Source organism: Chamaea fasciata, unplaced genomic scaffold, assembly GCF_029207755.1.
Source record: "Chamaea fasciata isolate MVZ Bird 193981 ecotype frontalis unplaced genomic scaffold, bChaFas1.0.hap1 SCAF_1, whole genome shotgun sequence".
Taxonomy (NCBI): Eukaryota; Metazoa; Chordata; class Aves; order Passeriformes; family Sylviidae; genus Chamaea; species Chamaea fasciata.
The window spans coordinates 95,644,842-95,672,322 of NW_027094086.1; the positions used below are offsets into that span (position 1 = coordinate 95,644,842).

Genomic DNA, 27,481 nt, shown 5'->3' on the forward strand with positions numbered 1-27,481 from the left:
ACAGAACACTTGCTGGAAGTGAAAAACAGAAGGAGTGTACAGCTCTCCTTTTTAATTTGTGCTTATTAATGCATTGTGCGTATGTTTAGCTCATATGGAACTCACTTATTGCAGGTGTTATTGTCTGAATTTTGAGATCCACAGCAGGCCATCAGATTGGCATCGATGCAAAGGTGGGTGCAGTTGAAAAGGGAAGTGAAGTGTTCTGGATTACTATGTTAGTGCGATCAAACATGCTTAAGGCTCTACTTTCTCGGATGGGAAGAAGCAATGAACTATCTTAGGTCTAGATTTCTACGTTCCAGGAACTAGTTTTAGGACTAGGTTACTGAAACAAAGTCTTCTCACACTCTACAGTATCTCTCTTCTCAGCTATATTGAAGATGTCTTCCCTCTGAAGACTTTTTTGCCTTCTATTTTCTTTACAGTCACCTGAAAAATGACAGCTGCTTTGGCCAAGACAAGTGAAAGAGCCTTCTGATTATCTGTGGGGAGTCATACAGCATTGCTCTCTTCTTGGTCTGCTTGCTCTGGTGTGTTAAGGAACCTTCCCAGTCTTCTCATTCACAAGACCTTCTAGCAGTTATACTTTCAACACCATGTTGAGACTGTTATAAACGAAGGAGCCAATTTAATAATTAAAGAAAATTTATTAAATACTCGAAATATAAGTTTTGGAAAAGCCACAAGCGACGCAGTGCTGAGCCAGGTGATCGGCACTGGGTGAACGAGATTTGAGCTCTAGAGCTTCAAATGTCTGAGTTTCACAAATTCTGCTTTTGCAGGGTCCTGTTTTATACTTTTTTTCCGCTGAGCAGGGGGGGTCTTCTCACTCCTTTGTTGCTCTTATCCTTTTAGTCTATTCATGTATTTTCTTTTCTTGCTGCTGGTCTGACGAAAAGTTTTCCCAGAATGGGTGAATAATACTTAATTTTCTTACTGGAATTCTGTTCGGGAATGAACATTTTTGGTGATGAATATTATCGTAAGTGCATATCAAATGCTTATCAATGGGGCCTTGTCAGATGAAGAAATCCTTTGGAATCAACATTTTTGGTATCTGGACTCAACTTGCTTTGGTATGTGCATTTCTCTTCCCTTATCATCCAATGCAAACTGCTTTTCCCCCTCACCAGCTTTGATTATACGAATGCTGTAGTTTTTAATCCTTTTGGACGAATTCTTTTGTAACTCATATTACAAGACCAAAGCTCCTTCACCGTGGACAGCTGCAGTGAGCTGATGGGTGCTTCGCTTGACTCCCTGCTGTGCTGAAAATCATGCTGTGGAAAGCCAGTATCCATAAAGGAGACAGAGGAGTCATGCAACTTTATTCAAGTGAAATAAGAGAGTGTCTACTGGGCCATACCCCTTGTGAAGTCTCTTGAGTTTTTGGAGGATGTAGCCTCCTTTTATCCTAAACTTCCAGCTGCATGTTGCCCTCCTCCTTTCCCCATTGGGTTGAGGTACTAAGAAGGTACAGATGTCCCAAACTGCCTATTAAATATTCCCCCTTGAACATGTATAGTCCCCCCCACCCCCATGACATTGTCTGGCCATTGAAACTAGCTGTAAGCCCATCCTAGGTGGAGAAGCTAATATTCATAAGTGTATTAAGCCTGTGCATTTTCCCCCAAAGTTTGGAAGTTCAAGCTGTGCTTGACTCTGCAACAAACTTGGGCGGCTTGATGTTTGTAATGACCCCCACACCCATTCTCCCAGAACCTGATTGGACCTTTCAAATAAAGTAATTTGTGAAGACATTAATACCCATTTCTTGAATCATTAGATTTATAATGACCCCCCACCCATTCTTCCATATGGAGTCATTTGTGAAGACATTAACACACATTTTTCCCATCTTTATTTCTACAATGCAGACTGTCAGTAGCACTCAGAACTAGAGAATGGATTTTTAGTGTATCTTAGAGATGTCCTGGTCAGGAGGAGAAGCTCTACTGGGCATCACTTTGCCATCATGTGGAAAGATTCTTTCCTGTAAGGAAGCAAATATTTTACAAACATTTTTTATTATGTCTTGAAGGAATGTAACCTTAAGGTATCACATAGTTAAGGTCAATCTGACAAAAATACCTCACTGCACACAAGATCTTTGTTTATAAAAGGGAAGTTGTTGCTGCTTGCCCCCTTCCTTCTTCTACTTCTTTTTAAAACTGATGTTAAAATGGTGTTCAACTTGTGCCCTTAAATTGATAGAACAAACATATAAGTAATGTTGTCCCTTCTTTGTAGAGAAGATATTTCTACTGGTATTTTCATTTTGACTGGAAGAATTGGAGATATTTGAGGTATTACAGCTGTCTCTTTCTATTCTGCCCTTGGGCTCCACTTCCAAGTCTACCATATCTGTACCAGTCCGGTACTGGCCCCACCACTGCATTTCTAAAGTTCTGAGTTTCAGTGGTCAGAATATAAGTTACCAAAAATTTTGGTACATAGTTTAAAGTGAGGAATCTTTTTATCCCAGAAGGAAGGAGAGGATAGCAATTACTAAAACAATCTCTAGTAAAAGGGAATGAGGTGTCTTGATTCTGATTATACAACTGTCCTTTTGGTGTCTTTGGTTGGAGTTCTGCGTACTTCACTTCTGTTCATGAGGAGATTTGTGAAAGTGGAATGTTCTTTCTGTAGGATCATTCTCATGTGACCTCTTTCTTTAGTAATCAGGATTTGTGAGGAGTGCTTGCAGGACAACTTCTTACAAATGTGTATGTCAGTAGTCATCCTGCCATCATTCCTACTGAAATAGCACATGAATCCTGGAGCAAAACTTTTATTACTTCTAATTTTGGAGGAAGGCAACCATGCATGTCCCTTGTGGGTGAACAGACCTTAATGTGCTTCAAGCAAAGCTAATCAATGACAATGAAGAAGAAAATATATCTTGCAAGGCTGTTTTAATAGATTCCTATTTTTTGGGGACCTTCGCTATACTCTAGAGAAACTGTTGCTTGTGGAGTACTAGGCATCCAGCTCCAGGGGAGTTGTTGATAGGAGAGGTCTTCTGCTGGCCTCCTGAAGCTTTCAGGGTAGACTTACCTTTACAGTTTTTGAAAACATAACATGGAATAAGAATGAAAGAAATTGTTAATGCAGTAATAAAGTATAATGTACTGTGCAATACTGTAATCTCATAAGGAATCCCATAGTATTTACTATACTGGCTTTAGGAGGAGGCACATAAGGTGCTTACAGTTTTGTCAGCAAATATGCCTTTTAGTTGTCTACTGCCAGTTTTTGCTTGTAACTTTCAACAGCTCTCTGAGTTGCTCTTTCTGAGATCCTTCAGTTTCTAGCAGTCAGAAGAAAAAAGTCTTGGTCAGGAAATGCAGATTGGTCTTGACCATGATTATAAGAGTATATGCCTTGTGCCACTGTCCTAGAGCTGCTCAGCCCATAATTGTACAGATCTCTGCAGCAGTCCTGGTGGCACAGTAATATGAGCTGGGATAAAGAGGGATATGAGTAGGCACGAAGTATTGGAAAGAACAGACATGCGTTAGGTTTGCATTTCTAGGTATTCAAGGCAGTTTGTAATTTGGATAATTTCAATTTGTGAAAATAATTTCTATTGTACATTATGATGGGTAAGGTAAGCTGTTCAATCCAATTGAAGGTGAACAGGGGTGTTCCTCTCGTTGCGCTGCAGTTGTCTTGTCATAGGTAGAGTTTCCTGTTTGCAATCCCCTCTGTTTTTGTAGCATGAAATTATCATGAATCTTGGTCAGATTCCTTAATAGTGAAGAAGAGTTCTAAAATCACAGTTTTATTATTTTACCAGCACTGACCTGATTAAGCTAAGAGAGGCAGAAAGTGTTAAACAGTTTTTTTTCTTTATAATATCTATATGTAGATACAAAAACTTCTCTCTCTTGTCTATGACCTCTTTTGTGGTTGGTGGTGCTCTGACTCATATTCTTAATAGCAAGATGTGTACTGAATTGGGCAAGTCTTCATTAATGTTCGCTTTTCTTCCACTTTACTGTTCTTCCTTTACTGCTAACAGGCACCCTGCTGAAATACAGAAACAAGAAAACTACTATTTAATAAAATAACAACTTGAAGAATAATGTTCTACTCAATATCTAGGTATTATCAACTGTAAATGAATAAATTAGATTATTCTGGTTTTTGTAACACTGGTTTATTCTGTATGTGAGACAACACTAAATTGGTATTCTACAAAACACATAAATTCATGAGAGGATAGTGAAGAGGAAAGTACAGGTGGTGTTTTGTGTGAGGTAATTATGCTTTCCTCACCAATTTCCCTCTCTTTTTTCCTCACAGCTTTAGGCATGGTGAAGACTCTCTGTATTCTAGCTGTATGTCTTATAACAGGGAACATGATAATAGAAAAATTGGAAGTTTAAAATTTGGCTTTGCTTCAATAAAAAAGTTGTAGCCTGTTGAAATGAAATACCACAGCTGTGTTGATGTCAATACTGTATAAAATGTATTTTTATTCATGTGCTTTCTCACCACTTCCGAGTAAGTGAAAAAATTAATTTATTTGGAACTGTGGTAAGAAACAAAGTATAAGAGCTTATTCTAGTCTTGCAGATTAGGTCTTTTCTTTACTCCAAGTTCTTTTTATCCTTTTTTTTATCAACAGATGGCAATAATGGTTGGAGATGTCCAGCTTGTCAGAATGCTTCTGTGCAGGTTCCTAAAACTTACACTTGTTTCTGTGGTGAGTTTTTCACTTACTTTTGCAAAGAAAAATAGTTTTGTCATTTTGATTCTCTTTTGGTAATATGAATTTCAGTATTGGTGCTCGTTTGCTTACATGCCTGAAACTCAATTTTTAAAAAAAAATATTGACACTGGAAGGTGGCTACACAGAGAATCATATGTATGCCGCTTGAAAAATAAAAAGAAAATACTAAGTTCCAAGTGGTAAATATTTTCATATCATTACGTAAAAAGTGATTTTTATGGAATGATAAATGATAGATTTTGGCTGATATCTTGTGAGCTTTTCTTTTGTAAAAGGAATGGAATAGTCTGCATGTGTTATGTGTTTCTTTGTGGCAAGACACACTACAGTAATACACAACTTAAGGATACAACTACCTAAACCTTTAAATTGATTTAGCAATTTTGTGATTTATGTTGTTCAGGGACACATGGAGGTTAAACAGGAAAAAATATTCAGGCTTTTCAGACCTCTGTGTAGATACGTGTTTAATGAAAAAGGTAAATGGCATGAGTGCAGCACTCACCAAGCCATAAATATAAAACAAGAAGGAGAAATGAATTACATTACTTAATTGCATAGATGTGATAAGTTTTGTTTGGAATCTATACTTCTGTGATCTGTATTGTTGTCACACAGCTTTCTCTTCCTTAAATCAGAGTCACTGGAAACTTTCACCTCACTTTCTAGAAAATAGAATGTTCTGAAGTTGAGACAGAAACTTGTAGCAATGGGGAACAAAGGCACAGACACCCTTGCCTGCAAAGGCAATCTCCTTATTGTAGAAAACACCTTTCTTATATACCTTTAGTTTCCACCAGACATAATCAAAACTTACAGAAGAAGAGCACCCAATAGCTGCAGTGCTGCTGTCCACTATCTCACCCTCCGGTCAGCTTCCTGCTCAGATTCTGTCCATGGGTCTCTCCCCACAACTGCTTTTCATCCCCCAGCTGACCTCTAACTGCTTAGCCTGCAGCTGTGTCTTCCTCCAGGGCTTTCTGGTAAACATAACCATTAATAACTAACAGTTATAACCCCATATCCCGTAGAAACTGTGTCAGTAAACTTGCCCTAAAGAAGCTAGATTTGCTAAAATAGGAGAGTTTTATCTTTTTATCTTTTTATCTGGATGTGTCAGTCAATCAGTTAGAAACAGTGCAATGCAGTTAAGACAGTTTTTGTATGACAGTGTGTGAAATCTTATGGATATAAGGGTAGTAATTCAGTTATTAAGGATTATAATTCAGTCAGTTAGAATTAATTGATCATGAATGAAAATTAGACCAAATGAAAATTAGATTTTTTTATGACAGACATCTGTCTGTTAAATAGGGAAGAAGTTTTCCTGAGCCTAAGGACTGTTTCATGGTTTAGAACATCTACAGTAAGAACCTTAAATTGTCTGTGGAATTATTACTCACAGAGCACCATGTAGAACAAAAGAGTTTAATCTTCTATAGATAATTTTACATTAATTATATATAATTTGGACATCGTCAGTCGCTTCTGCAAAGCTGTTTTCTGTTTGATGTAAAGTACTAACTATGTGCTGTGTGGTTAAGCGTGGGGTTTTTTAAACCCTTTCATCCATGAGGAAATTCCTAGCTTATTTTTCTTCTGAAGCTTCAGATTTTTGGGACTTTCCTGGACATTTAATTAGTTTAATTGAAACTCAGGAGAATAAATGCTATTTGTAGTGTTCATTCATATTTTCCTAACTTAATATTGGTAAAATATACAAAGGTATATTAAAAAAATAAAATTCTGTAACTGTGTCACCAAAAGTACATTTTCTTGTTGCTTTTGATTGTCACAACTTAAATTTGTAACATTGGTTCAGTTGCTTCACTGTTAATTTAATTCCTCTCTTGCTGAACGCCAAGAGTGTTAATGATGGTCATTAACCTTAACCCTGATGACCATCTCATGCACTTAGAGCTGTGAAATTTGATGATAATATCTCAGATTAATAAAAATGCAGTTTAGTGCTTATCTGAAATACAGAAAACTTGAAGCTAACATACTTCTTGTTTAAAACTTCTGCTTCATTCATGAAAATTCATCAACTTCTAATATTTAGATTAACATAGAGTCTGCTTCTTTTTATAGAAGTGACTTTCATAATTTGCCCACTCATTTAATTCTGCATTCCCCATGACCATACTTGGTAGATCTTACTTTCTGGGGTTGGTATCTTTTTACTTGGTTCCTTTTCTTTTTTTTTCTTCCCTGCTGCATTGAGACAACAAGGGAATTTCACTCTTCAGTTTTTTTAGCTACTGTGCAGCCTGACCAACTACAGGAGGCTTTTAGTTTTCATGTATTTTATCAGTTTAATTTAATTTATCAGCTGTCTCTATGTCTGCTGATTGAGAGTGCAGAAGGAAAGACTATTCTGGAGGTTGCTACTCCAACAGTACTTTCTTTTAAAGAAGTTGAGTATGTATCAGTACAGAAAAACATAAACATTTGTGTAATTTTTTTTTATCAAAGAAGACTACCTGCCAGTATTTAAAATACTGCTTTTTCTCTTTGGTATATTTTTCACAAATTCAGTCTGATATACAAAGCAGTAAGTATCTCTTTGTCTTTGACATGATTTAGGTAAGGTGCACAATCCAGAATGGAACAGAAATGAAATCCCACATAGCTGTGGGGAACTTTGTGGAAAGAGGAGGCAGTGTTTGGACTGTCCACATCTTTGTAACATGTAAGTAATGGTTTATCATACAAACATTGAAATGATTTAGAGAAAATTTCTAAAGACTGTATCTGCTTATTTTTTGACTCCAGAATATGCTTAGAGATTTAGAACCTATAGAGCTTTATAGTTCAGCTGAAGCCTGAAAGAAATTAAAAGCCTGAAAGCTCTTTGTGTTGGTATGTCTAAAGTGAGTTCATATGAGAGTATGAACACGAGGTCTACAATAGCTGTAGCATCATTTCTATCATGTTATAGAAACTTAACAAGCTATCTGACTTGGTTTCAAGAATTTCCATTGAAGTAGAGAAATAATAGTGTCTGAAAGTAACTCTGAACATGTCCAGTCGTCCACCAGATTTTTTAGGTCCTGTTATTCATGTAAAAGTGTTTGAATATCTTAATCTGAGATCAGTGCTACTTGTTTAAATGAAAGACCACTTCACCACTTCTTTCCTCTGCTTTTTTTTTTAAACTTTTTTGTTTTAAGCTTGTAAACTGTTAAGGATTAAACGGCATTTGTATTTCTTTGTTAAGACCATCAGATAGTTTAACCAGAATCCCTCATGGAGATTTTTATCAGTATATGTAACTCAGAGAAGAGAGATGAAGGAGGGCACCTCTGTTTTCTATTTTGAATGCTTTACATTAGATTTTATTTTTTTAGTAGTGTGGTAGCATTGCTAAGATTAACACCATTACATGATCTTTTTCAATGTACGAATATGCTTACTAGTCAAAAACATAAGTGATATATTGTTCCTATTGTATCTAGCTTCAATTTCCTTAGAAGTTGATCCTTAACGTCTGTTCATGTTTCTGGTCTTGGAAATTTTTGATAGAACCAGTTGTTTCTGCTCTTGGTACACAGTCAAAAACTTCAGTCATTCCAACAAATAGATTGTTGTCTGACACTTTTTCCAAGATTTGCTAAAGCTTGGAACTTTACTAGAACTTTACTCTAAACTTTGTATTTAATGTGTTCTGTTTCAAATACATTTCACCATTCTATTGAATGTCAGAATAATTCTTTAATAAATCTTTCCCACACCTAAAAATGTTCTATTAGATTTCTTTTTGATTTTAGATTTAATTTATATTTATGCATCATGTATTTATGCACACAGATTTGCATTTAATTTAAGTATCATGGCTGCTTTCTTCATTTATAGAATCCTGCTAGATCAGATCAACTTTCAGACTACACTTGATGTAGCTGAACAGAACACTGATTCTCTTGGAGACCAGCTGCATCTCAGGAGAGGCGTATGTTCCTGGCCATATCTTTTGCCCAATCAGGAATAAGCAGATTTCTTAACCACTTTGAGAACTGCCTGACTGCAATTTGTTGCCTGACAAACTTTCCTATAGGGCTTGGAAGCAGATGTTCTTCTCTTCCTTCCTGTCCTAGTCTACAGCAGAGGCTCAGTCTTTGGCATTCTCTTCTGGGAAGTCTTCTGAAGAATAGTGACAATATTGTGACATTGGGGACACTACAAATTCTTAGTCTCTTAAAGTCTGATCTGCATAAAAGCTGTGAAAATTGAGTCTCAATTTGTGACCAGTTGTAGCATATTTAAAAATGTTATCATTCAACTTTATGGTTCACATGAATAAAACCATGATGAGATCATCCAGTCCTGGAGGTAAGGCAACAGTAGGCATGCAGATCAAGATAATGGATAACTATGATATTATGGTAACTTATGATAGTTAACTAGAGAGGAATGCATCAGTGTTGCCAGTTTTGGACATTCCGCAGTATATTTTGGACACTTCTTTCTCCCATATGGGAATCTTTGGTGTCTGTGAGGACACAGGCAGCTATCATCTGTTATATCAAAAAGCAAGTAGAAACTTGGTTCCCTCTTGCTGCATCAGTGGTGGAGTTAGAGATGCAGAGCTTTATTGTTTGAATGCCGACAAGAAGTCTGGATCGTGATCTATGTCTGGGCCTGAGATCTTCCTCAGAGTGCTCAAGTTTAGATGTTGCCATCTGGGGCAGGAATCTATTTCATGATTCTTGCTTAAGTTTAGATGATCTCAGAACTTTTTCTTGTAAGCCTTTATTTCTTTGGATTGTGGGTTTGCTGTGTGCCATTTTCCCCTCCTCCCACATGTTCCCATAAGGTGATAAGGTTTAAACCAGAACTGTCATTCTGTTTGCAGATATCCTAAAAGCTGTTTTGTTTTTCCTTTTCAATACCACACCCCATTTTGGTGAAAATACGTAAAGGTAATTTACATTGGTGTTCTGCCAATTGACAGGGGCGATTTAAAGGACATAGACACCAGTGGAAAGAATGGTCTTTTTTTCTTTTTACAATGAATATTAAGGTAACACCAAAGTAAAATTACACGTTCAATAAAACTACATGCTTGACTTTAGCAACAAGTAAAAATAAGCAAGGTAATGCACTTAGTCATTACTATATGAGAGAAAGGATAGTAATTGAGAAAGATAGGTACATCACCAATTGCCTAAATACTTTACCATCATCCAGAGTCTGCACTCACTGGGAAGCCCCGTTTGGCAGTGAGGACCTAGAGAACCCTTCCCAGCAACTTGGAAAATCCGAAATGTTGAGTCCACCTGTAGGTGAGGTCTCCAAATTTGCCCTGAAAGTGGGTCCAGCTTTTATAGGCCCAAATCAGCAAGCTGAAGTGACTTGAGTATATTTTTAGCACACCTGAATCTGATGGTGCACTTCCCGACCTGCTAGAGCGCAGGCCTTGGCTAGGAGGCTTTTCTTCTAAAATGTCCTACAACCAAGCCTCTATTCATGTCAATTAGGAAAATTTCTTAAAATGATACATTTCTTGCAGTTAAATACACAAGGTTATGTGAAAGTTTCTAAAGCAGGTGATTTGGTATTAAACGGCAAGCATAAGTTCTAGGTCATCTATTTTTAGTTAAATAATACTGATGGTGTTAGTCACACAGTGCTCAGGATCCATCTGGTAACTCAACTCTGGCTTAGGCCTACTGCTCAGGCCTGAGCACATGAACTGGTTTAGTGATAAATCTAATATTTACTCAGATTATTGAAATGGTAACCATTTATATAAACAGCTGATTTGTCAGAGCTGAGGAACAGGCAAGCAGCTGTTTGAAAAGGGAATGCTTTGCAGACCTTTTGCTAGTGTTATGCTGTGACATGCATAACACTTCTCAAGTGAGTTCACATTTTTATTTTAAAAACACTGAAATTGCTTTTGCAGTGTTAGGTTCTTCATCAAAGAAACACCTTCAATAAAATATTCCTGATAATAAACTTCATGACAAAGCAGGACTTCTTTTAAGACTCTGAAGTTCTCCCTGCCAGTTGGAACTATGCAAGGCCTTGAGAGCATTTGAAAAAGGTCTTACAAAGGCAGTAAATAAATTTTCTCTTTATTAATGTAAATTTTAGTGTCTGGACTTTCTTTATAGATCTTTGGTGCTGTAATGTTTTCTACAGCAGTAGAAGTCTCTTTTTTGCTCTGTTACAGTATCTAGTATTTTCAGTGTCAGGCAAATGGAAGTTTAATTTTTCCTCTGTCTAGATATATCTATCTTCACAACTTTTCTTGTGTGTAGTAAAGCATCCCCCACCCCTGAGTAGGCATCTCTGTATAAGGAAAGTTTCAGTTTACCTTTAGACATTTTAGGAAGTTTAACTAGAAAGTTCTGTGCCCTTCTCATTGTAAATTGCTCCAAGAGAGAAGCACATGTTGGATCTTGTCACTGTTCCTCAAATCCTGTACCTCTCCCTATTGGCAGCAAGCCAAATTGTCCCTCCTAAAACATTAAGTATTCATGAAGGAGCACAAAAGAACTAAGGGTCTTTTTAGAGTGTTTCTAGCAGGATGTCTGAAGTTTTCTTGGACATCTGTGCACAGCTTTTCTTTGTTTTCTGTAACGTTTGTTATTTTTCATTTATTAAACGGTTCACTTTACAAAACACCTCTGAAGAACAGTCTCACCAAAATTATTTAGCCAATCTGTAATGGCTGGACCCTCAGAGATTGATACATTTACATGTATAATTTATCAGGTATACATAACACTCTGGCCACCCGTTAAACTGTATCACTGGTACACCAGTTCTCTAGAGCAGCAGCAGTAAATTGCAATATAATCCTTCATGCTAATGAAAGATAATGAAGTTTCACTTAAAAAACCCACTGCATTCACCAACAGTTATTACTGAAGTCTTCAGCCTGTCTTTTTGAGTTTAGTTTGCAACACTGTCAAGTCATTTAACTTAGCTTTTTGCTTAATCCCCTAAATCAGGACTAAAACTATAAAGGTATCACCCATCTTTATCACCTAAGGATATTTTCTGCACTTCCTGTGCATCTCTGTGCTGAATGAAATTTGAATTTCAATCTTAATTGTTGTTGTGTGGATCAAGTATGTCTTAGAAGTGTAGCCATACTGTAGCTTCTGCGTAAACTAAATTGCACCAGAGACTTTTGCATGTGTATCTGTAGGGATGCGTAAAGAATACGTATTTCAAAAGTCAGAAGTTTGATCTCAAAGCATTATTTTTTGCATTACTAGAATTTTTTCTGCTCATATTAACAAGAGGTCAGAAGGCTGTCTCAGAAATACACATTGTCAAAACTTTGAGATGTCTGAAAATTAATTATGTGATACTGTTCTAACAAAAGGAATCTTGCTGTAAGACTGCAGTCTACTTTTACCAGTGTTTACAACTTTCAAGTTTTAGTGATCAATATAAATTGCTGTTGTGTGATACAGTATCATCAGAAAGTGCCAGGAGTGGGGTTATGGAAGAATCTTAACGTTGCTTGTGTATGAGAGTGTTGAGAGAAATAATACACCAGGTAAAAAACTTAACATGATAAGACTTCTGAAGATGATGTGCCTTCTCACTTTTCCAAGTTATGACCTAGATAATAGTATTTTGAATTTATATCTGCTTTAATCTGGCTCCTAAGTTCATAAGTTGGCACCCAGCCTTTAGAATCCTACATGGATCTTTCAGAATCAAAGTCAAGACAGTGAAATATATGGTGCCATCCTTTTACTAAAGGATTTCTTATAAGATAGGTTTTCTTGTATGTTGAAGAATGCTTGTTAATTCTCATTGTCTCAAGTTCCACAATACAGTTTTAATTAGTTTAGTGGTTTTGCTTTCTTCCTGCTTTACTGTGTATCCATCCAGTTTTTCTTTTTTTTTCCATTTCTGCCTGCTCTGGTGCTTTTTCAGCTCTTCACTGTGTCATAAAACTGACTATCAAAAATCGGAGGGCGATGGTGGTTTTGGTTGTTTTTTGGATTTACTTTATGTGATGGGGAATTGTTCATTGCTTTGAATTGGATTGTTGTGTAATTGTTCGGCTTTACTGTTAGAGCTGACATAGGTTGAGTGATAGATTAGGCCTTTATTGTCAACTGGGAGGAGTGGTAGAGGAAGAAAGGAAACCAGATCACTGTTGGCAAGCTGGAGGCATGACTGGACGATATCGTGTATGACTGTAGTAAGTGGTGTACCAATTAGTACTTGTATAATTACTGTTCTTGAGGAATTTAGTAGTTACCATGTAACCGGGTAGTCTGTGTTTATGGGGTTTTCTGATGTTTCTGGGTTCTTTCTTTTTCTCTTGGCTAGGGTGTCTGTGCTGGTCAGTCCTGGCTGATAATAATTGCTCCAAATGAGAGCTGCTGTTTTTGCAAATGAAGGGAACTGGGAGCTGGCTAAGGAGAGTGCAGACAAGATAGTTAAGTATAATTTCACAAACCTGGACTTGTCTGTACCCAACTAAGGTCTTACATGCAGGTAGGGAACATGTAGTGTTTCTTGAAGTAGGAAGTAAGATCTGATATATAAAGGACTGGAATTGATGACATTCACAGGAAATTGCATTTGGTAATAATAAAAAAACTGAGGCAGACTTGCTGTGTCTCCCATGTGTTACCTTACAGGAAGAGGAGGAACACATCTTACTGGTGGCACTAGAAGTGTTGAGTTCAAAGATAAAACCACCAGCTCAAAAGAAGAAATTCATAGAGAAGTTTTTATCTCTGTGGTGCTTAAGATCACCAAATAAGTAAATATGTTAATGGTTTGGACATAAGATGATTGTTTTGGCTTTTATCAATGATGAACAGAGTTGAGTTGGTGTATGTTTGCTGGTGAAATGCAAAGTATCAAATGTGTCAGTCGTAGATTTGATTTGTTAGTAGTACTGTTCATTTGACAGCAGCAGGAATACTGTTTTTCCTTCAACATGACTGGTCTTTGAGACTTTGAGATGATCAAATACTTTTTTACTTGTGTTAAGACTGCTTTCACACCCTGCAGGAGTGAGTGTAGGAGTCCTGTATAATGTTCTGATAATGTGCTGAGGTTGGATTGTGTCTCTGGGAGTGTAATAAAGCTAAAGTTAACTTTGCTTTTTTTCTAAGTCTGTGCCACCCAGGACCTTGCCCTTCGTGCCCAGCCTTTGTGACAAAAACATGTGAATGTGGACAAACAAGGTAAGAATGCTTCTTCATGCAAACAAAAGTTTAGTTACTATAAACAAGCAATTTAAACAGTTTAAAATTTTATATACTATTTTTTTTCTTTCTTACAGTTTATTAAAAATATGCTGAACAAAGTTTAGTCTGAGCTGTGACTTTTTATTTGTGGTTTAAATGATTTGGAGAATTTTATATTTTGAAAACATGCAGTTAGTTTTCACTTTTCAAGAAAATAAAAATAACAAAAAGACTTGTCAATTTATGATACATGTAGCTGAATTGTCTGAGCAGTCTGTGAGTTGATTTGATTTTGAAATCCCATACTAGTATTTATTCATTTTATTTGCTAGAGGACTCAGAGAATTTAGTAGAAAAAGGTTCACATCTTTTCTGTCTGAATGAAATGAGGTCTTTAATGACTTAATTTCAGAAATAATAATTTCAAAAATAACGTGCTTTTCTTAGAAACTGTACAGAGAAATCTATAGTGTATTCCAGACTTAAAAGCTATTTTTTCCTTGCATGTTTGGTACATATATAGTGTCATTGCCTATAGCAATATGGTACTACCTATACTAGGCATGATTTCTCATAACCAGTTGGCCTGAGTCTTTAGAATCCCTTTTCCTAGTTACCTAGAACTGATTCTGTGTAATAAATCGTTTGCCTGAGCTTGTTTACAGAACCAAAACATAAACCGATTTCAGTGTTTCAAAGCAAGATTTCATTCTTGCTCTGGAAAAAAGATTTTTCAGATTTTCACAATTATTTCTCAGAGTTTGAATCTAATACCACGCAATTTTAATTTCTCAGAAGAAAGTACTGCAATTTCTGTGGCAGTATTTGTAGATAAAAACACTTAGTCTTCAGCAGAAAAATGGATTGCTTGCAGATTACTGAATTTTATTTTCCATTGTTATACTGCCTCCTTTTATTGTTTAGGGGGGTTGTTTTTTTGTTTGGATTCTGTTTTGTTGTTGTTTTTCTGATGCCTTCTGTCATTTAAAAGTTTAATAGATGCAACAGCTTTATTTTTTTTTCCAGATGTCAGCTACTTCACCAGATTGCTGATTTTTGTAATAGTACATTTGATGCTTAAAACCTGATTCAAAATAGCATTTAATTTGTACTGTATAAACATCCAGGGTGTATGGCATGGCATCACAAGCTTTAGGATGTTTTAAAATTACTATTTCAAATACACATTTTACAGCCACTGTATGAGCCACCCAGAGTTTAAAAAATAGGAGAATTGAGTTCTTTTTTTTTTTTTTTTTTTTTTTGACAATTTAATTAAAAACTCTTATTTTCATAGACATCTGACCCACTGTTAAGGCCCTATTCCTATCTTCATTGTGTTTAATGGATTTAGGATTGTTTAAGTCTTCAGAAGGATGTCTGTATTGGAAATATCTGCTTTTCTGACAATGCATATATGAGTTCATACATTAGGTTCTAGTTTTAGTGTCATCTTGCATTGTTTTCCCCCGTTTTCTTCACAAAAAATTCTAGTAAACTAACTACTGTGGTAGGTGTTTTCCTTTAGTGAGGTGGAAGAGGAGAAGCAAAGGTAAAACTAGGGATGTTATTTCCTAAAAACTTCCATTAATAAATTATGTTGCCTTCTGAAGATTTTGGCATTTTACTGAAAGTGTATTTCTCTTTTTATTAAATACTGTATAGATGTCAAGGTAGCTGACAGTCTATGGTGTCATTTTTCTACAGTCATTCAGTTCGCTGTGGCCAGTCAACAAAAATTCACTGTTCTAATGTATGTGGAAATACTTTAAACTGTGGAAAGCACAGCTGTACTCAAGTGTGCCATGCAGGAAAGTGTTCACCTTGCCAGTTAACAGTACAGCAAGGTAAGTACTGAAATGCTTTACAGATATCCACACTATAAAATGAAAACAAGATGGTGGAAAAGATCAGTACCAAGAGGCAAGTGCTAGTTTTTACTTAACACAACCAAAATCTATTGTTGGAATCCTGCCATGATGATTAGGCTGTTGGAGCATTTGCCTTTTAGGACAGGCTGGTGATACTGGGCTTAGCTTGAGAGGGCTGAGTAGTGGCCTTTCAGTAGCTAATAAGTACTTTAAGAAGACAGAGATGGGCTATGCATGTGTGGAGGATGAGAGACAATGAGCTTAAATTCCTTGTAACTAGCTGTAAGGGAAACATCTTTTCTTGGGGTTTTCAAGATCAGCTGAATAGAACACTTGAGTAATGTGGTCTGATCTCATTGCTGACTGTGCTTTAGGTAAGGGTTTGGACTAACTAATCCTTTCTTATCTGAATTGTCCTCTGATCGTGCTGTGAATCGTTTACTATAATTTATAAGAATTAATGAGACAGTACATGCAAGAAAAGTAGGAAAAGGTATAGGAAACCACATTTCAACAAGCTTCTCATGATTTTTGCTAAAATTCTCTAAACTTAGTCTTGAATGGAAATTTAATTGACGAGTATGTATGCCAGTATATAAATAACTTCATAGAACAGTTTATACAGAGAATTGCAAGTTAATTTTCTTAACTTTCAAGGTAATAATTAACTTGTTATGTATACTGCTTTACTAAATAAACTTCTTGTACACATGGCACCACTTTATCAAAACAAGCAATGCTGGAATTCCAACTTCTGTAGGACAAAAAACTTTCATTGATGAAATAAATCTAAAGAGGAGCAACTTCTTTATCCTTCTAAAAACTGACTGCAACAATTTTTCACTTTTTACCTTTTTATATTTGCTGGAGATGTTTTGTCACTGATATTCTTTTGTGTTGTTTTCTGTGGAATATTGCCTTCTTTCAGTGTGTTACTGTGGAAGCAACTTAAAAGAAGTATTGTGTGGATCAAAGGAAGAATTCTCTGATGGTTTTGGGAGTTTCTCATGTCAGAATATATGTGGCAAGTAAGATCACTTTAACATAGGCTTTTAAAAAGAAAAAGGTCATTCTATTCACAATGACTCATTGTGATACTTTTAGATATTTCCCCTTTTAATTTTTTCTTGCTTTCTATTATGTTTCTTTGATTTTCTTTCCCAGAAAATTAAATTGTGGGAGGCACAACTGTAACCAAATATGCCATCCTCAGCCTTGCCAGCTCTGTCCACGACTTCCACAAGTTGTATATCGTTGTCCCTGTGGTCAGACTCCTCTCAGCAAGTTACTGGAACTAGGATGTGTTGAACGTAAAATTTGCACAGATCCGATCCCCTCGTGTGGAAAAACGTGTGGCAAACCTCTTTCTTGTGGTAGCTATGGTAATTAAAAATTTCTGTATCAAAGTATTTGAGGTATATCATAGTGTCACCGAAAAGTCAGGTGAATAGAACATCTTAACACCATTGCAGTATTAAGAAGCAGGTATTCTTTATTGTGGCGACAGCTGCAGGGGGGATAGCTTCATGTAACGTGCATTCTGATTCTCTGCAAATAAATTGCTTATATACCTTAATTACATACATATGCTTCACAATTTGTAGAAATCTAATACATATTATAATTTCTCATTACCATAAAACTCTCCTCCTGGCTCAGTCTTTTTATGGTCTTGTTTTGGCTGTGTTTGCATTTCTATGCCAGATGTACTCTCTTCCTCAGTTCCTTTATCTTCCCTGTGGCCTTGCTGTGGAAGCAGGGCACACCTGTTTCTTTGTTAAGAGTACACAGACAGTCTTTATTCTTAGATTAACCTTTTGATATCAAGAGTTTTGAAAACAAAACAAAAAGTGGTCTTTAAATGTTTAATTTCAAGAAATAAATATTTTATTAGCAATTTTGAGTTTTAACCAAAATGAGTGTAAAAACCACTGCAGAGGCTGCAGTCTGGCTGTGTGTTCATAGTAATGCTTTAAAATAAGGAAATAAAACCCAGCTGTGCATAAGCTTAGTATTGTTGACCAGTGATGCTCCTAATAAATATGAAGGTCCAGGTCATAGAAATTTTTTATTTTTAATATTTGTATTTTCATTTTGCCAGAGTTCATTCATACATGTGAAAGCCTTTGCCACGAAGGAGACTGTAGACCATGTTCTCACACATCAAATATTTATTGTAGGTGTGGCTTCAAAAAAAAGGTGAGTGTGTAACCATGGAAACAGGTAATCTTTGCTGCTTTTTAAAGCTGTGGAGAAAATGGAGCTGAAGAACCATAAAGAAGTGCTCTGCTCCTTAGTTGCAAGAACCTATGTTGTATTCTAATTGATAGATGGTATCTTGTTTATACTGTGAAGTGGTAACATGCTTTTTACTATGGCAGCAATTTTTAAAGTATTTTGGCAGAGTTTGAACAGAGTTCTATTAGTGTAAACAGTCTGCGAAATCCTGTATTGTTCTGGAGTATTTTTGTAGCATGAGGAATTGGTAATGTTGCCAAGAGTAAACTGAGAGGAGAAAGGCAGCCTAATTAAAACTTTATAGTATTAGCTTGTAGTCTCCTTGCAGAAGTTTTTGTAGAGACTATGTTGTTACTGCTTCTGGTTCTTTTTACATTTATCTAGTGATCCTGCAGATCCTCAGCTATTGTTATTTAGTAATTATCTTATTTTAAAACTAGGCTACTTTCTGTAGTCATAGATTTGAAATTTTTGGCTATTATCACAGCTTTGATGACTTTTCTGACCTGTTATATATCATCTGCAAGTAGAGGTGGCTTTTGAATATGTAAGTCTGTAGGTGCACAGAAATGACTGAGAGTTTGCTAGGGGTTGGAACAGTTTTCTCCTACAAGTTTGCTCAAGGTAATTGTGGGGTAGAAGGCTTTAGATTGCATTTTGAATCCTGAAATAAAGTACTGAGGTTTTGGGTTTAGTTTGTGAAATTTCTCACACACCAGAAAGATGCTGCTTTAAAAAGAAGGAACTACAGTGATAATTTAAATCAATTATGAAAAATGTGATACTCAGAAATGACAGTTTAGAATATGAAGTTGTGGTGAATGGTTCAAATGTCAGCAACATTATTTTCATCCATCACATTTTATTTTCATGTTGAGGTCTTCAGGTATAACTTTGTAGATCGTAACATTTGGCTTCTTCCTTTCTCCTGTCAGACTTGCATTTTTGGGACCATTGGTCAAAGCACAAATTTATGCACTCTTGTCAGTATTCTCTGGGAGAGCTTTGTTGTTTTCCATTACGCAGATTTCTGGTTTCTTTGGACAAGCCTGATTCTCTCAGTGACACTTAATTCTGCTGAATTAAGTGGAGAATACAAAACTGCATTTTTTTTTTAATTGGTATTGAATCTTTAAGGAACAAATATTGTGTTAAAAGATTTGAGGATTTTTTTTTCCAGTTTTTATTTCCTATTTTGTATACATCTGTGTTATAGACATGGAAACTGAGCGTGCTTCTTCCTTCTTGTAACCAAGTGTTTTCTAGATAAGTATGTTTCAGTCGTTTCATCTATTTTATTCTAATGGCTCCTTGTTTGTTTCCTAGGAAATCCCATGTGCTCTTCTCAGAAATAAAGGTACAAGATTATGATAAATACATAATGTAGAATTGTTTAAAAATTATCACAGCTCATACTAATTTGGGGTTTGACTGGCAGAGTTGGCAAACAGATGATCTGTTCTGCATCTTTTATCCGTACTTCTATGCCAGGTTGGTTATTTCAGCTGCTTGTTTGTGGTACTGGTCATGCTGCTATGATTGGGAAAAGGTTTGAAATAAAGTTCTTTGGTTTTCATTCATCTTTTACATAAGGAAAGACTTCCTTACATTTGATGTCAAAGATTTCAGACAATGTCTGTTTTATTTTGGACAGTTTCTTACGCCACCTGCCATATTCAATAGGTTGCCATCCCCCTCCTGCTCCCGTCATCCTTTATAACTTTTGGTCAACTCGCACATCTCAGATTCAGTTTTGCTCTGATCTTGCCTATGTTTCTGGGGATATACAAGCTTTGATTCTGCTTCACATTGTATGGTGCTGCTCTTTGCAGCTGGTCTTTGCATCTGACCATGGCAGAGAGTTCCTGTTTGATGCTTCTTGGTATTTTGGATGTAATGTCTCAAAATTCCTCTCAGTGAAATCTTTACTTTGATTTATCTCTGTCTACTGAGGTATTTATTTACAAGATATATAAGGAAGTAATATGCATATTTTCTAATATGAGCTTTTGTATATGAAGGCTTTGCTCATATGGAATCCATAAGTGATTCCCTTTTGTTAGCTGTGTATAGTAATAAGGATATTCTTTGCTAGCAGAAGTTTAATGACCATATAGCAGTAGTTGTTTTTAACTGAACTTTTACTGCCCCACCAATTTAAGCAGTCTGAAATTGGATGTTTGTACTTCAGTGTATCCGAATATCCTGTTTTCTTTGTTCTATTGTATGGAGCTTATGGTGTGAAGGTTAAGGGGAAATAAATAAGCTTCATGTATTCTGCTTTCCAAAATTCTTTTGAATAAGGGTTTCTTTAAAGAAAGGCCAGTGCCTGCATGGGGATAATGGTGAGGAAGAACAAGTGATTTAAAAGTTTGCTTGTTGGCTTACCCTGTGTTAGTTTCTCCTAGGCCATGCGCTGCAACAGCCTTAGCATAATACTGTGATTGCAGGTTTTATTCTCAGCATACACAAAGATATACAAAGACCTAAAAGTTAGGACTTTGGGGGGCTTTTTATTTTTTTGATAGCTGCTATTACATTCATGTGTGACAAGCGATGCAACAAGAAGAGATCATGTGGACGACACAAGTGTAATGAAGTTTGCTGTGTGGTAAGCGCACCTTTGGTTTTATAAAATTGTTTGATGTGGTGTGTTTGATTTTTGTTTGTGATGTTAACAGTCTTTTTTTCTTTTTTATCTTTCCATTTTTGTGCATCTTCATTCTCTATTTGCTGTGTGGTCATGCTCAAAAAGTTTGTGTGTGTGCATGTATTTTGCAAGTTTTGTTTTTAGGTATCATTTTAAATGTAAAATCACATTTCAGGCTAAATGCAGTTAAATCAGTGTAAAGATGCTTTTTGTCAATGCAGAGAGAATGGAGAGGGAAAGCATGTTACTTAATAGGAGAAGTATAAACCTTATAGTTGTGTCTATAACAGAAGTCTTAACAGAATCTGCTTTAAAATTTGTGTATCCATACAGTGATGGAAAAACTGTATTAATTTGGCCTAAGCTATTTTTTGCACTATACAGTTTTGTCAGTCTATTATTAGAAGTGGATTGGAACCTCAAAGAGAAGAAAATAACCAATAAGGTTTATAGTTCAGTTCTGCTTTTCCTTTTTTGCCATCTCTTAGGACACAGAACATAAGTGCTCTTTGGTTTGTGGTCGTAAACTCAACTGTGGGCTTCATAGATGTGAAGAACCCTGTCATCGGGGTAGTTGTCAAACATGCTGGCAAACAAGTGAGTTATATGCAAAAATACATAATTGTTATTTGTTCTAGGAATACATTAATATCTCTGTCTGACCAGTTAAAGTGATCTATTTCACACTCGTGAAAAAGAGAAAGACAGGTGATGTAGATTGTAAAGATACTGTTTACAGCTCGAAGTGCCTTAGCTGCAGTAGTACATATGTCTCTCCTGTATTATATGCATATGGACATAGTCAAAGACCTCCATTTTATGGAGACAACTTTTCATGGAAACATCATGGAAGAGGTGCTAGAGCCTTTGAAGCTTACTGTGCTTGAAATAGTATTGTAGTCTGTCTTAACAGCCTGTGAATATAACGTGCATGTTGACTGCATTTCTGATTAGAAAAATAAATATTTCTGTGTCTAAACATTTTTCTTGACAAAGCAAAATAGTAATCTTAGTGTCTCAGAGGTCCTGTTAGTAACTTCTGGTCTAGTTGAGTCAGAATGCACAGATTTTTCTGAGCAGTTGTTTTTCTTCACTGAATTCCATTAGTTTAATATTTAAGGTCATTAAACTTCTCCACATTACTGCAGTATTTTTGAGGATTGTATTTCACTCTCAGATTAAAGGAGACCTAAGGATTTTCTCCATTGTTGAATGGGATGCCTCCATTGTAAATTGCTCCACTGTTGAATGTGATACAATCTAGAGGTCAATCTTCCCTGCTGAATTTTTTCTGAATACAGGAAAAAGCAGTTACATACTTCAGGAACCAGATGATGATGATGATGATGATTATTATTATTATTGTAGCTTGACTTAATCCTCTGTGTCCCTGAAGTTTCCCATTCTGAACCTGTCCAGAGGTAAATCAACTAAGACTCTTTAAAGATTTATCTGCTTTCTGTGGATGCTGCTTGTTGAGATTTCAGAGGCATACAATGTATGATTCATTATGATTCTGACCCTGTAGTTGATGGTGAGTCCTTCTTAGCACTCAGAAAGCCATTTACTATCATTCACCTGTCTAGTCAGCACTTTGCAGTTGGTTTATATCAGCCATGGTATCAAATGCCATGGTATAGTCAGCTTTAAGTAATTTGCCCACTCATTAGATTGGATTTCTTGCCCCTGCTTTCATCTCTGCTACTGTTTTTGCTAGGAACGGTGAGGGCTGACCAAGGTGCAATACTTGAGGGCATCTACACCTCTGTGTTATTCCCAGATACTTTACTTTCCTAGTGTAATTTCCTCAGTGCTGATAAGTGTGGTGCCTTTCTGAGCTGAGGTTTCTTTATGCATACACAGTCTACTTCAAGACAGGAATTCATCTCTTGGGGGAAAATTAATGATGTCAGCATTAGAGACAGTGCAATAAAAAAAAAGATGTTTCCAGATACTGTATTTATGCCCTTTGGATCAGACCTCTCTGCACTCTGTCCCCATTATCCTGATTAGTGAAAGTAAGGGACTTCTCATTGTAAGATTCTTCACTTACTATTTTTCATCAATGGTAAGCAACAATGTAGCTGTTTAACATTCAGGTCTTCCAAAGACCTTGGTGTCTAGTCTTTCATCTTCCTGGACTAAGGAAGATTTGTAGCTTTGGAGCACAGAATGTTATAGGTTGTTTCAAGACTTGTAGTGAGGGACAGCAAAGCACTATTCTTTCCCATGCTTCCTTTCCACAAGAAGTCCATAGACATTCTGAGTATTTTCTACTTTTCTTTCTACTTCTTTCTTCTAACCCATAATATTTTGTTCTCCCTAGCATTCCTAAATTTGCTGTAATTTATTGTAATTTAGTCTCCTTAGACAGAAATTGCAGTTCTTTTTACTAACTGCTGTACTTCAAGATTCTTGGGCAAATGAGTAGGATCTGGCCAGAGATTTAACTGATGGAAGAGATCATTAAAAATAACCAGACTTGAGAAATTTCTGAACATAACACAAAACATTGAAAAGCTGAAAAAAGTTTCAGATAGGAAGTTTCACATCTGTTACCCGTAAGGGTGAGAGAGGTCTGAGCTTCACAAATAGTTGGAGAAACGAGGTATAGGGAACCTTTTTAAAAGTGGAATTTCCAAGGCCAACAGAACTCTGGTAGTTGGGTAATGCTGCTATAATCACACTAATAATAGCAGAAATAGCAGATTTGGTTACAGATGTAGCTGAATGGGGCCAGTGGCCACTGGCTGGATTTGCATCCAGGTTTTGGAAGCAAGGGGCTACAGAATCGGCTTCTGTGTGAAGCTGTTAGAAGCTTTCCCAGTGTCCAGCAGAGTCAATGCCAGCTGGTTCTAAGATGGCTCCACCACTGGCCAAGGTTAAGCCCATCAGGAATAGCAGTAACATCTCCGTGATAATGTATTTAAGAAGTAAAAAAAAGTTATTGAATAGATGTTATTGCAGCCAGAGAGGAGAGGAGGCAGCTATGCAGACACTTAAGATCAGTGCGAAAGGAGGGGGAGGAGGTGCTCAGGTGCTGAAGCAGAGCAGCTGTTGGGGAAAAAAGACCATGGTGAAGCAGCTGTGCCCCTGCAGCCATGGAGGTCAACAGGAATACAGAGATCCACCCGCAGCCCACAGGGGAACCCCACACTGGAGTGGGTGGATGCCTGAGAGAGGCTGTGAACTGGTGGGAGTCCTCTGCTGGAACAAGCTCTGTGCAGGGACCTGCAGACCTGTGGAGAGAGGAGCTTGCACTAAAACAGGTTTCCTGGTAGGACCCCTGACTCTCTCAGGAAACCCACATTGGAGCAGGCTTTGCCTGTGCACCCTTTGGAACAGTGACCTACACTGGAGCATTTCATGGGGAATTGTTGCATGTGAGATGGACATATGTTGGAGAAGTTCATGGAGAGCTCCCTGTGGGAGGCACCCAGCTCTGGAGCAGGGAAGGACTCTTTTCCCTGAGCAGGAGTAGGAGCAATGTGTAATCAACTGCACCATTCCCTGACCCCTGCACCACTGGGGGGCAGGGTGTAGAGCGGTAAGGGTGGGGGAAAAGTGTTTTTTAAGATTTATTTTACTTCTCAGTATCCTGAGTTTAGAAATAAGCTCAGTTTTCCCCAAGCTGTGTCTGTGTTTTGCCCGTGATAGTATTTGATGAGGGACCTGTCCTGGTCTTTGTCTCAAGTTAGTATATTTTCTTTCCCTTTTCTGTGGAAGGGAATGATCGAGCAGCTTTGGTGAGTGCAGGGCATCCAGCCAGGTTCAAGTCACTTTAATGGGTAAAAAATTACTTTGTTAGATTTTTTGGGAAGAATCAAGGTGGATGCATAGACAAATGGAATGAAGGCAAAATAAAAAGACACCTTTTGCACAAATGAAACTGTTGGTCAACTTACTTACCTGATAGAGATCTGTGCACCTCATGTCCACTGTCTGTCCTGTCATAGTTAAGAGATAACATCTTTCAGTATAGACTCATTTCCTGTTCAGTATGTCAGAGTTCTTGAGTGCCAGCAGCTGGAGGCTTGGCTGCACATCATGGGAGCACATAGTCTTTATGCTAGCAACTGAGAGACCAGATTGATGTATCCTGTGTGCAAACAGCTGGAGAACGTGATCTTAAGTTACAAGGACCCCTTGATCTGGGTGCCAGCACATGGAAAGTTGAGGGTTTGTGTGCAATTTTCTAACAAGTTTGCTTCAAAGGTGGATTAAATAGCTAATAGGAGGAGGTCTGCCTCTGGAAATACCCAAGGTTTCAGCCAGTGCCTAGGAAAGGAGTCTGTCCAGGCATGGCTGTTAGACGGAGTGCTAGTATTTCAGATTCATGAATGTGGTGTGCATGTGACTTCGGAGTGAATTCTCTGTGTGTGTGTGTTCACTAAAAAGCTTTAGTCCTGATGAGCTGAAGAGAAGGAAGAGGACTTAGCTATTAGTATTCCTCTTGAATTGTTATTCAGTTGGCTTTGTGTTAGTCTATGTATCTGGTCTTGTTATTGCCATGTATGTATTGTGTATCTTGTCTCTCTGGAATGTGTGTTCAGTCCTGCCCTAGGCTGGACCTGCATATTGATCAGTAGCCATTAGTATCTATAGAAGTGGGACAGAAGGAACATTTAGGTGTTTAGGGTTCAACAGGTTTTGCTTTGATAGACTAGGAAGGAAGAATCCTGTGATTCCAGAGTTAGTCAGAGAACATGCTGAATTCAGACACTCCCTTAACACGCTCATCTCCTCTTTGGTTAGAATGGTTGTTTTGTATTTTTGTTGCCCCTTTATTCTCTTACCTCCTCTATCATTTTCCCTTGTTTTCCCTAATCAACTGCCTCTTTATTCATTTATAGACCAATCATATTCTCTTTTTGTTCTCAGATCTCCTTCTGTATGATGTCAAATGTTTTCTTAGGATTCTGTTTTTCTAGGCATTTATCTGTTTGAACTGTAGTTTGCATTCCAGCCAGTCTGCCAGGCTTTTTGTAGTCTGAAAAAAGCAGTGAATTGTATTAATTTTTGTGCAGTATTTTCATTGGGGTGGTGTATGTAAGTACTTCTATTACTTTATTACTGATATTTGGATCTTATAAGAGTTTAAAACTTGTTTCCCAAACACAGAAAATAAAAAAAACGTTCTCAGAATAAAATGGGTACTGTCTGAGACAGAGAACTTCCAAAACATACAGAGTTGGGTTTGAAGTATTTGGACAGGTTCCTAAGATGCCTTTGAGGATCCATATAATAACAAATACCATAAAGAAGACTTGCTGTCTTTTGGTAATTTTCTTTGGAATCTTTTTAGTACTATATTCAGGGCTTGGCAAAATGACAAAATCTAAACACTGGTCTGAAAAAGGGTTGTCAGGAAATTTGGAACACAAAATTTCGGTGGTGGGCCTTCTGGAAGAGAATTCAAGAGATACCTCCTGTTTTTAAAGTGAAAGGTAGAACAGTAAAGCTTTCAACTTGCCATGAGCATTTTGCTTGCTCCGGTTCAAAATACTGATGTGAAAGAACCACTCTATAAGCAAAGCATAATTCCTAACCAAGTCATCATAGTCTAGTTTCATGGCTCTAGGAGCTAATAAAGCTAATAAATTCACTAATTTCAAATATTAGTGTTTAATATTAAAAAAAGCAAGGCTGGAGTAAAACATTTGTATGTTATGTAAAGATTTCTCATAGTGGAAACATACAAATAGATGTAGCCATTAAGAATATATTTGACTTTTTTTTTTCAGGTTTTGATGAGTTAACTTGTTACTGTGGTGAATCTGTGATTTACCCCCCTGTACCCTGTGGCACTCAGCCACCAGAGTGTAAAAAAACATGCACCAGGCCACATGACTGTGATCATCCAGGTAAGTGAGGCCATTCAGTTTTGATTGGGGTTTTGTTATTTGTTTGGGGTTTCTTATTGGTTGATTTTGTTGTGTGGTTGGTTTATTTTTTCTAATTTGGGGTTCTTTTAATCAAAATGTAAAAAAGTGTACATAGCTCTATTTGAAAATATATATGTAAGGTTTCCGCTTAAAAACCACCCAGCTAAAAACATTCAATGAATGCTACTAGTGGTACTTCTCACTGGTAAAAGCACTGGCATTTTTTCTTATTAGTCACAACATATTAAATGCTGTGTTCCAAAGATCAAGTGCTCTATTGAAACAGTAGGATTATCAAGTGAACAGTTATTTTCTATGTTCCTTGGAATTACATTGGCTGATCTAAAAATAAATAGCATGGGTCAAACAGTTTCTGACAAATTCTGCCTGAGAGTATAACTCTATTCACAAGTTAGAATATTACCTGCTATTTAATTTAGAGCATATAGGGAACATTCACATAAACACTTGGCATCATAATTGTTAAACAACACATTATTCTTTCATGACTCATCATCCTTCCCATAAGTTGTGTAGTTTTGAAATGCACACTCATGTTTAATAGTCTTTACTGTCTGCTTTAATGCATTCAACTGAAGTATACTAATGAAACTGTTACAACTTTTATATTTCTCTGACTGCAGTGTACCATTCATGTCATAGTGAGGAGAAATGTCCCCCCTGTACCTATCTCACTCAGAAATGGTGTATGGGCAAGCATGAAGTAAGTCTGGACAATTAATGTTTTTGAATACTAAACAATTTTTTAGGACTGTATGCTTAGATTTTTGTGTCTTCTTTGAAATGGAATGTTACTGGAGTTGGAGTTTAATGTGATTAAATTAGAGAAGTATATGATTTATTCCACATGCATTCAAACCAACTGCTGTATTGGACTATATTATAAAACAAAACTCATT

The 27,481-nt window shown here is 36.8% G+C and overlaps 1 protein-coding gene across 2 annotated transcripts in view; it reads left to right on the top strand.

Annotated features, from left to right (window-relative positions):
• The window catches only part of NFX1 (nuclear transcription factor, X-box binding 1), a 72,721-nt gene that overhangs the window by 18,126 nt on the left and 27,114 nt on the right, over nt 1–27,481 (top strand). For both annotated transcript variants that reach the window (XM_066190097.1, XM_066190106.1), the window contains exons 4-15: nt 4,637–4,714; nt 7,328–7,433; nt 13,843–13,914; nt 15,625–15,764; nt 16,717–16,816; nt 16,953–17,170; nt 17,890–17,987; nt 19,353–19,383; nt 20,555–20,637; nt 21,165–21,273; nt 26,421–26,540; nt 27,206–27,285. In XM_066190097.1, the coding sequence (XP_066046194.1) occupies nt 4,637–4,714; nt 7,328–7,433; nt 13,843–13,914; nt 15,625–15,764; nt 16,717–16,816; nt 16,953–17,170; nt 17,890–17,987; nt 19,353–19,383; nt 20,555–20,637; nt 21,165–21,273; nt 26,421–26,540; nt 27,206–27,285 (1,235 nt within the window). The remainder of the gene's footprint in view (nt 1–4,636; nt 4,715–7,327; nt 7,434–13,842; nt 13,915–15,624; nt 15,765–16,716; nt 16,817–16,952; nt 17,171–17,889; nt 17,988–19,352; nt 19,384–20,554; nt 20,638–21,164; nt 21,274–26,420; nt 26,541–27,205; nt 27,286–27,481) is intronic.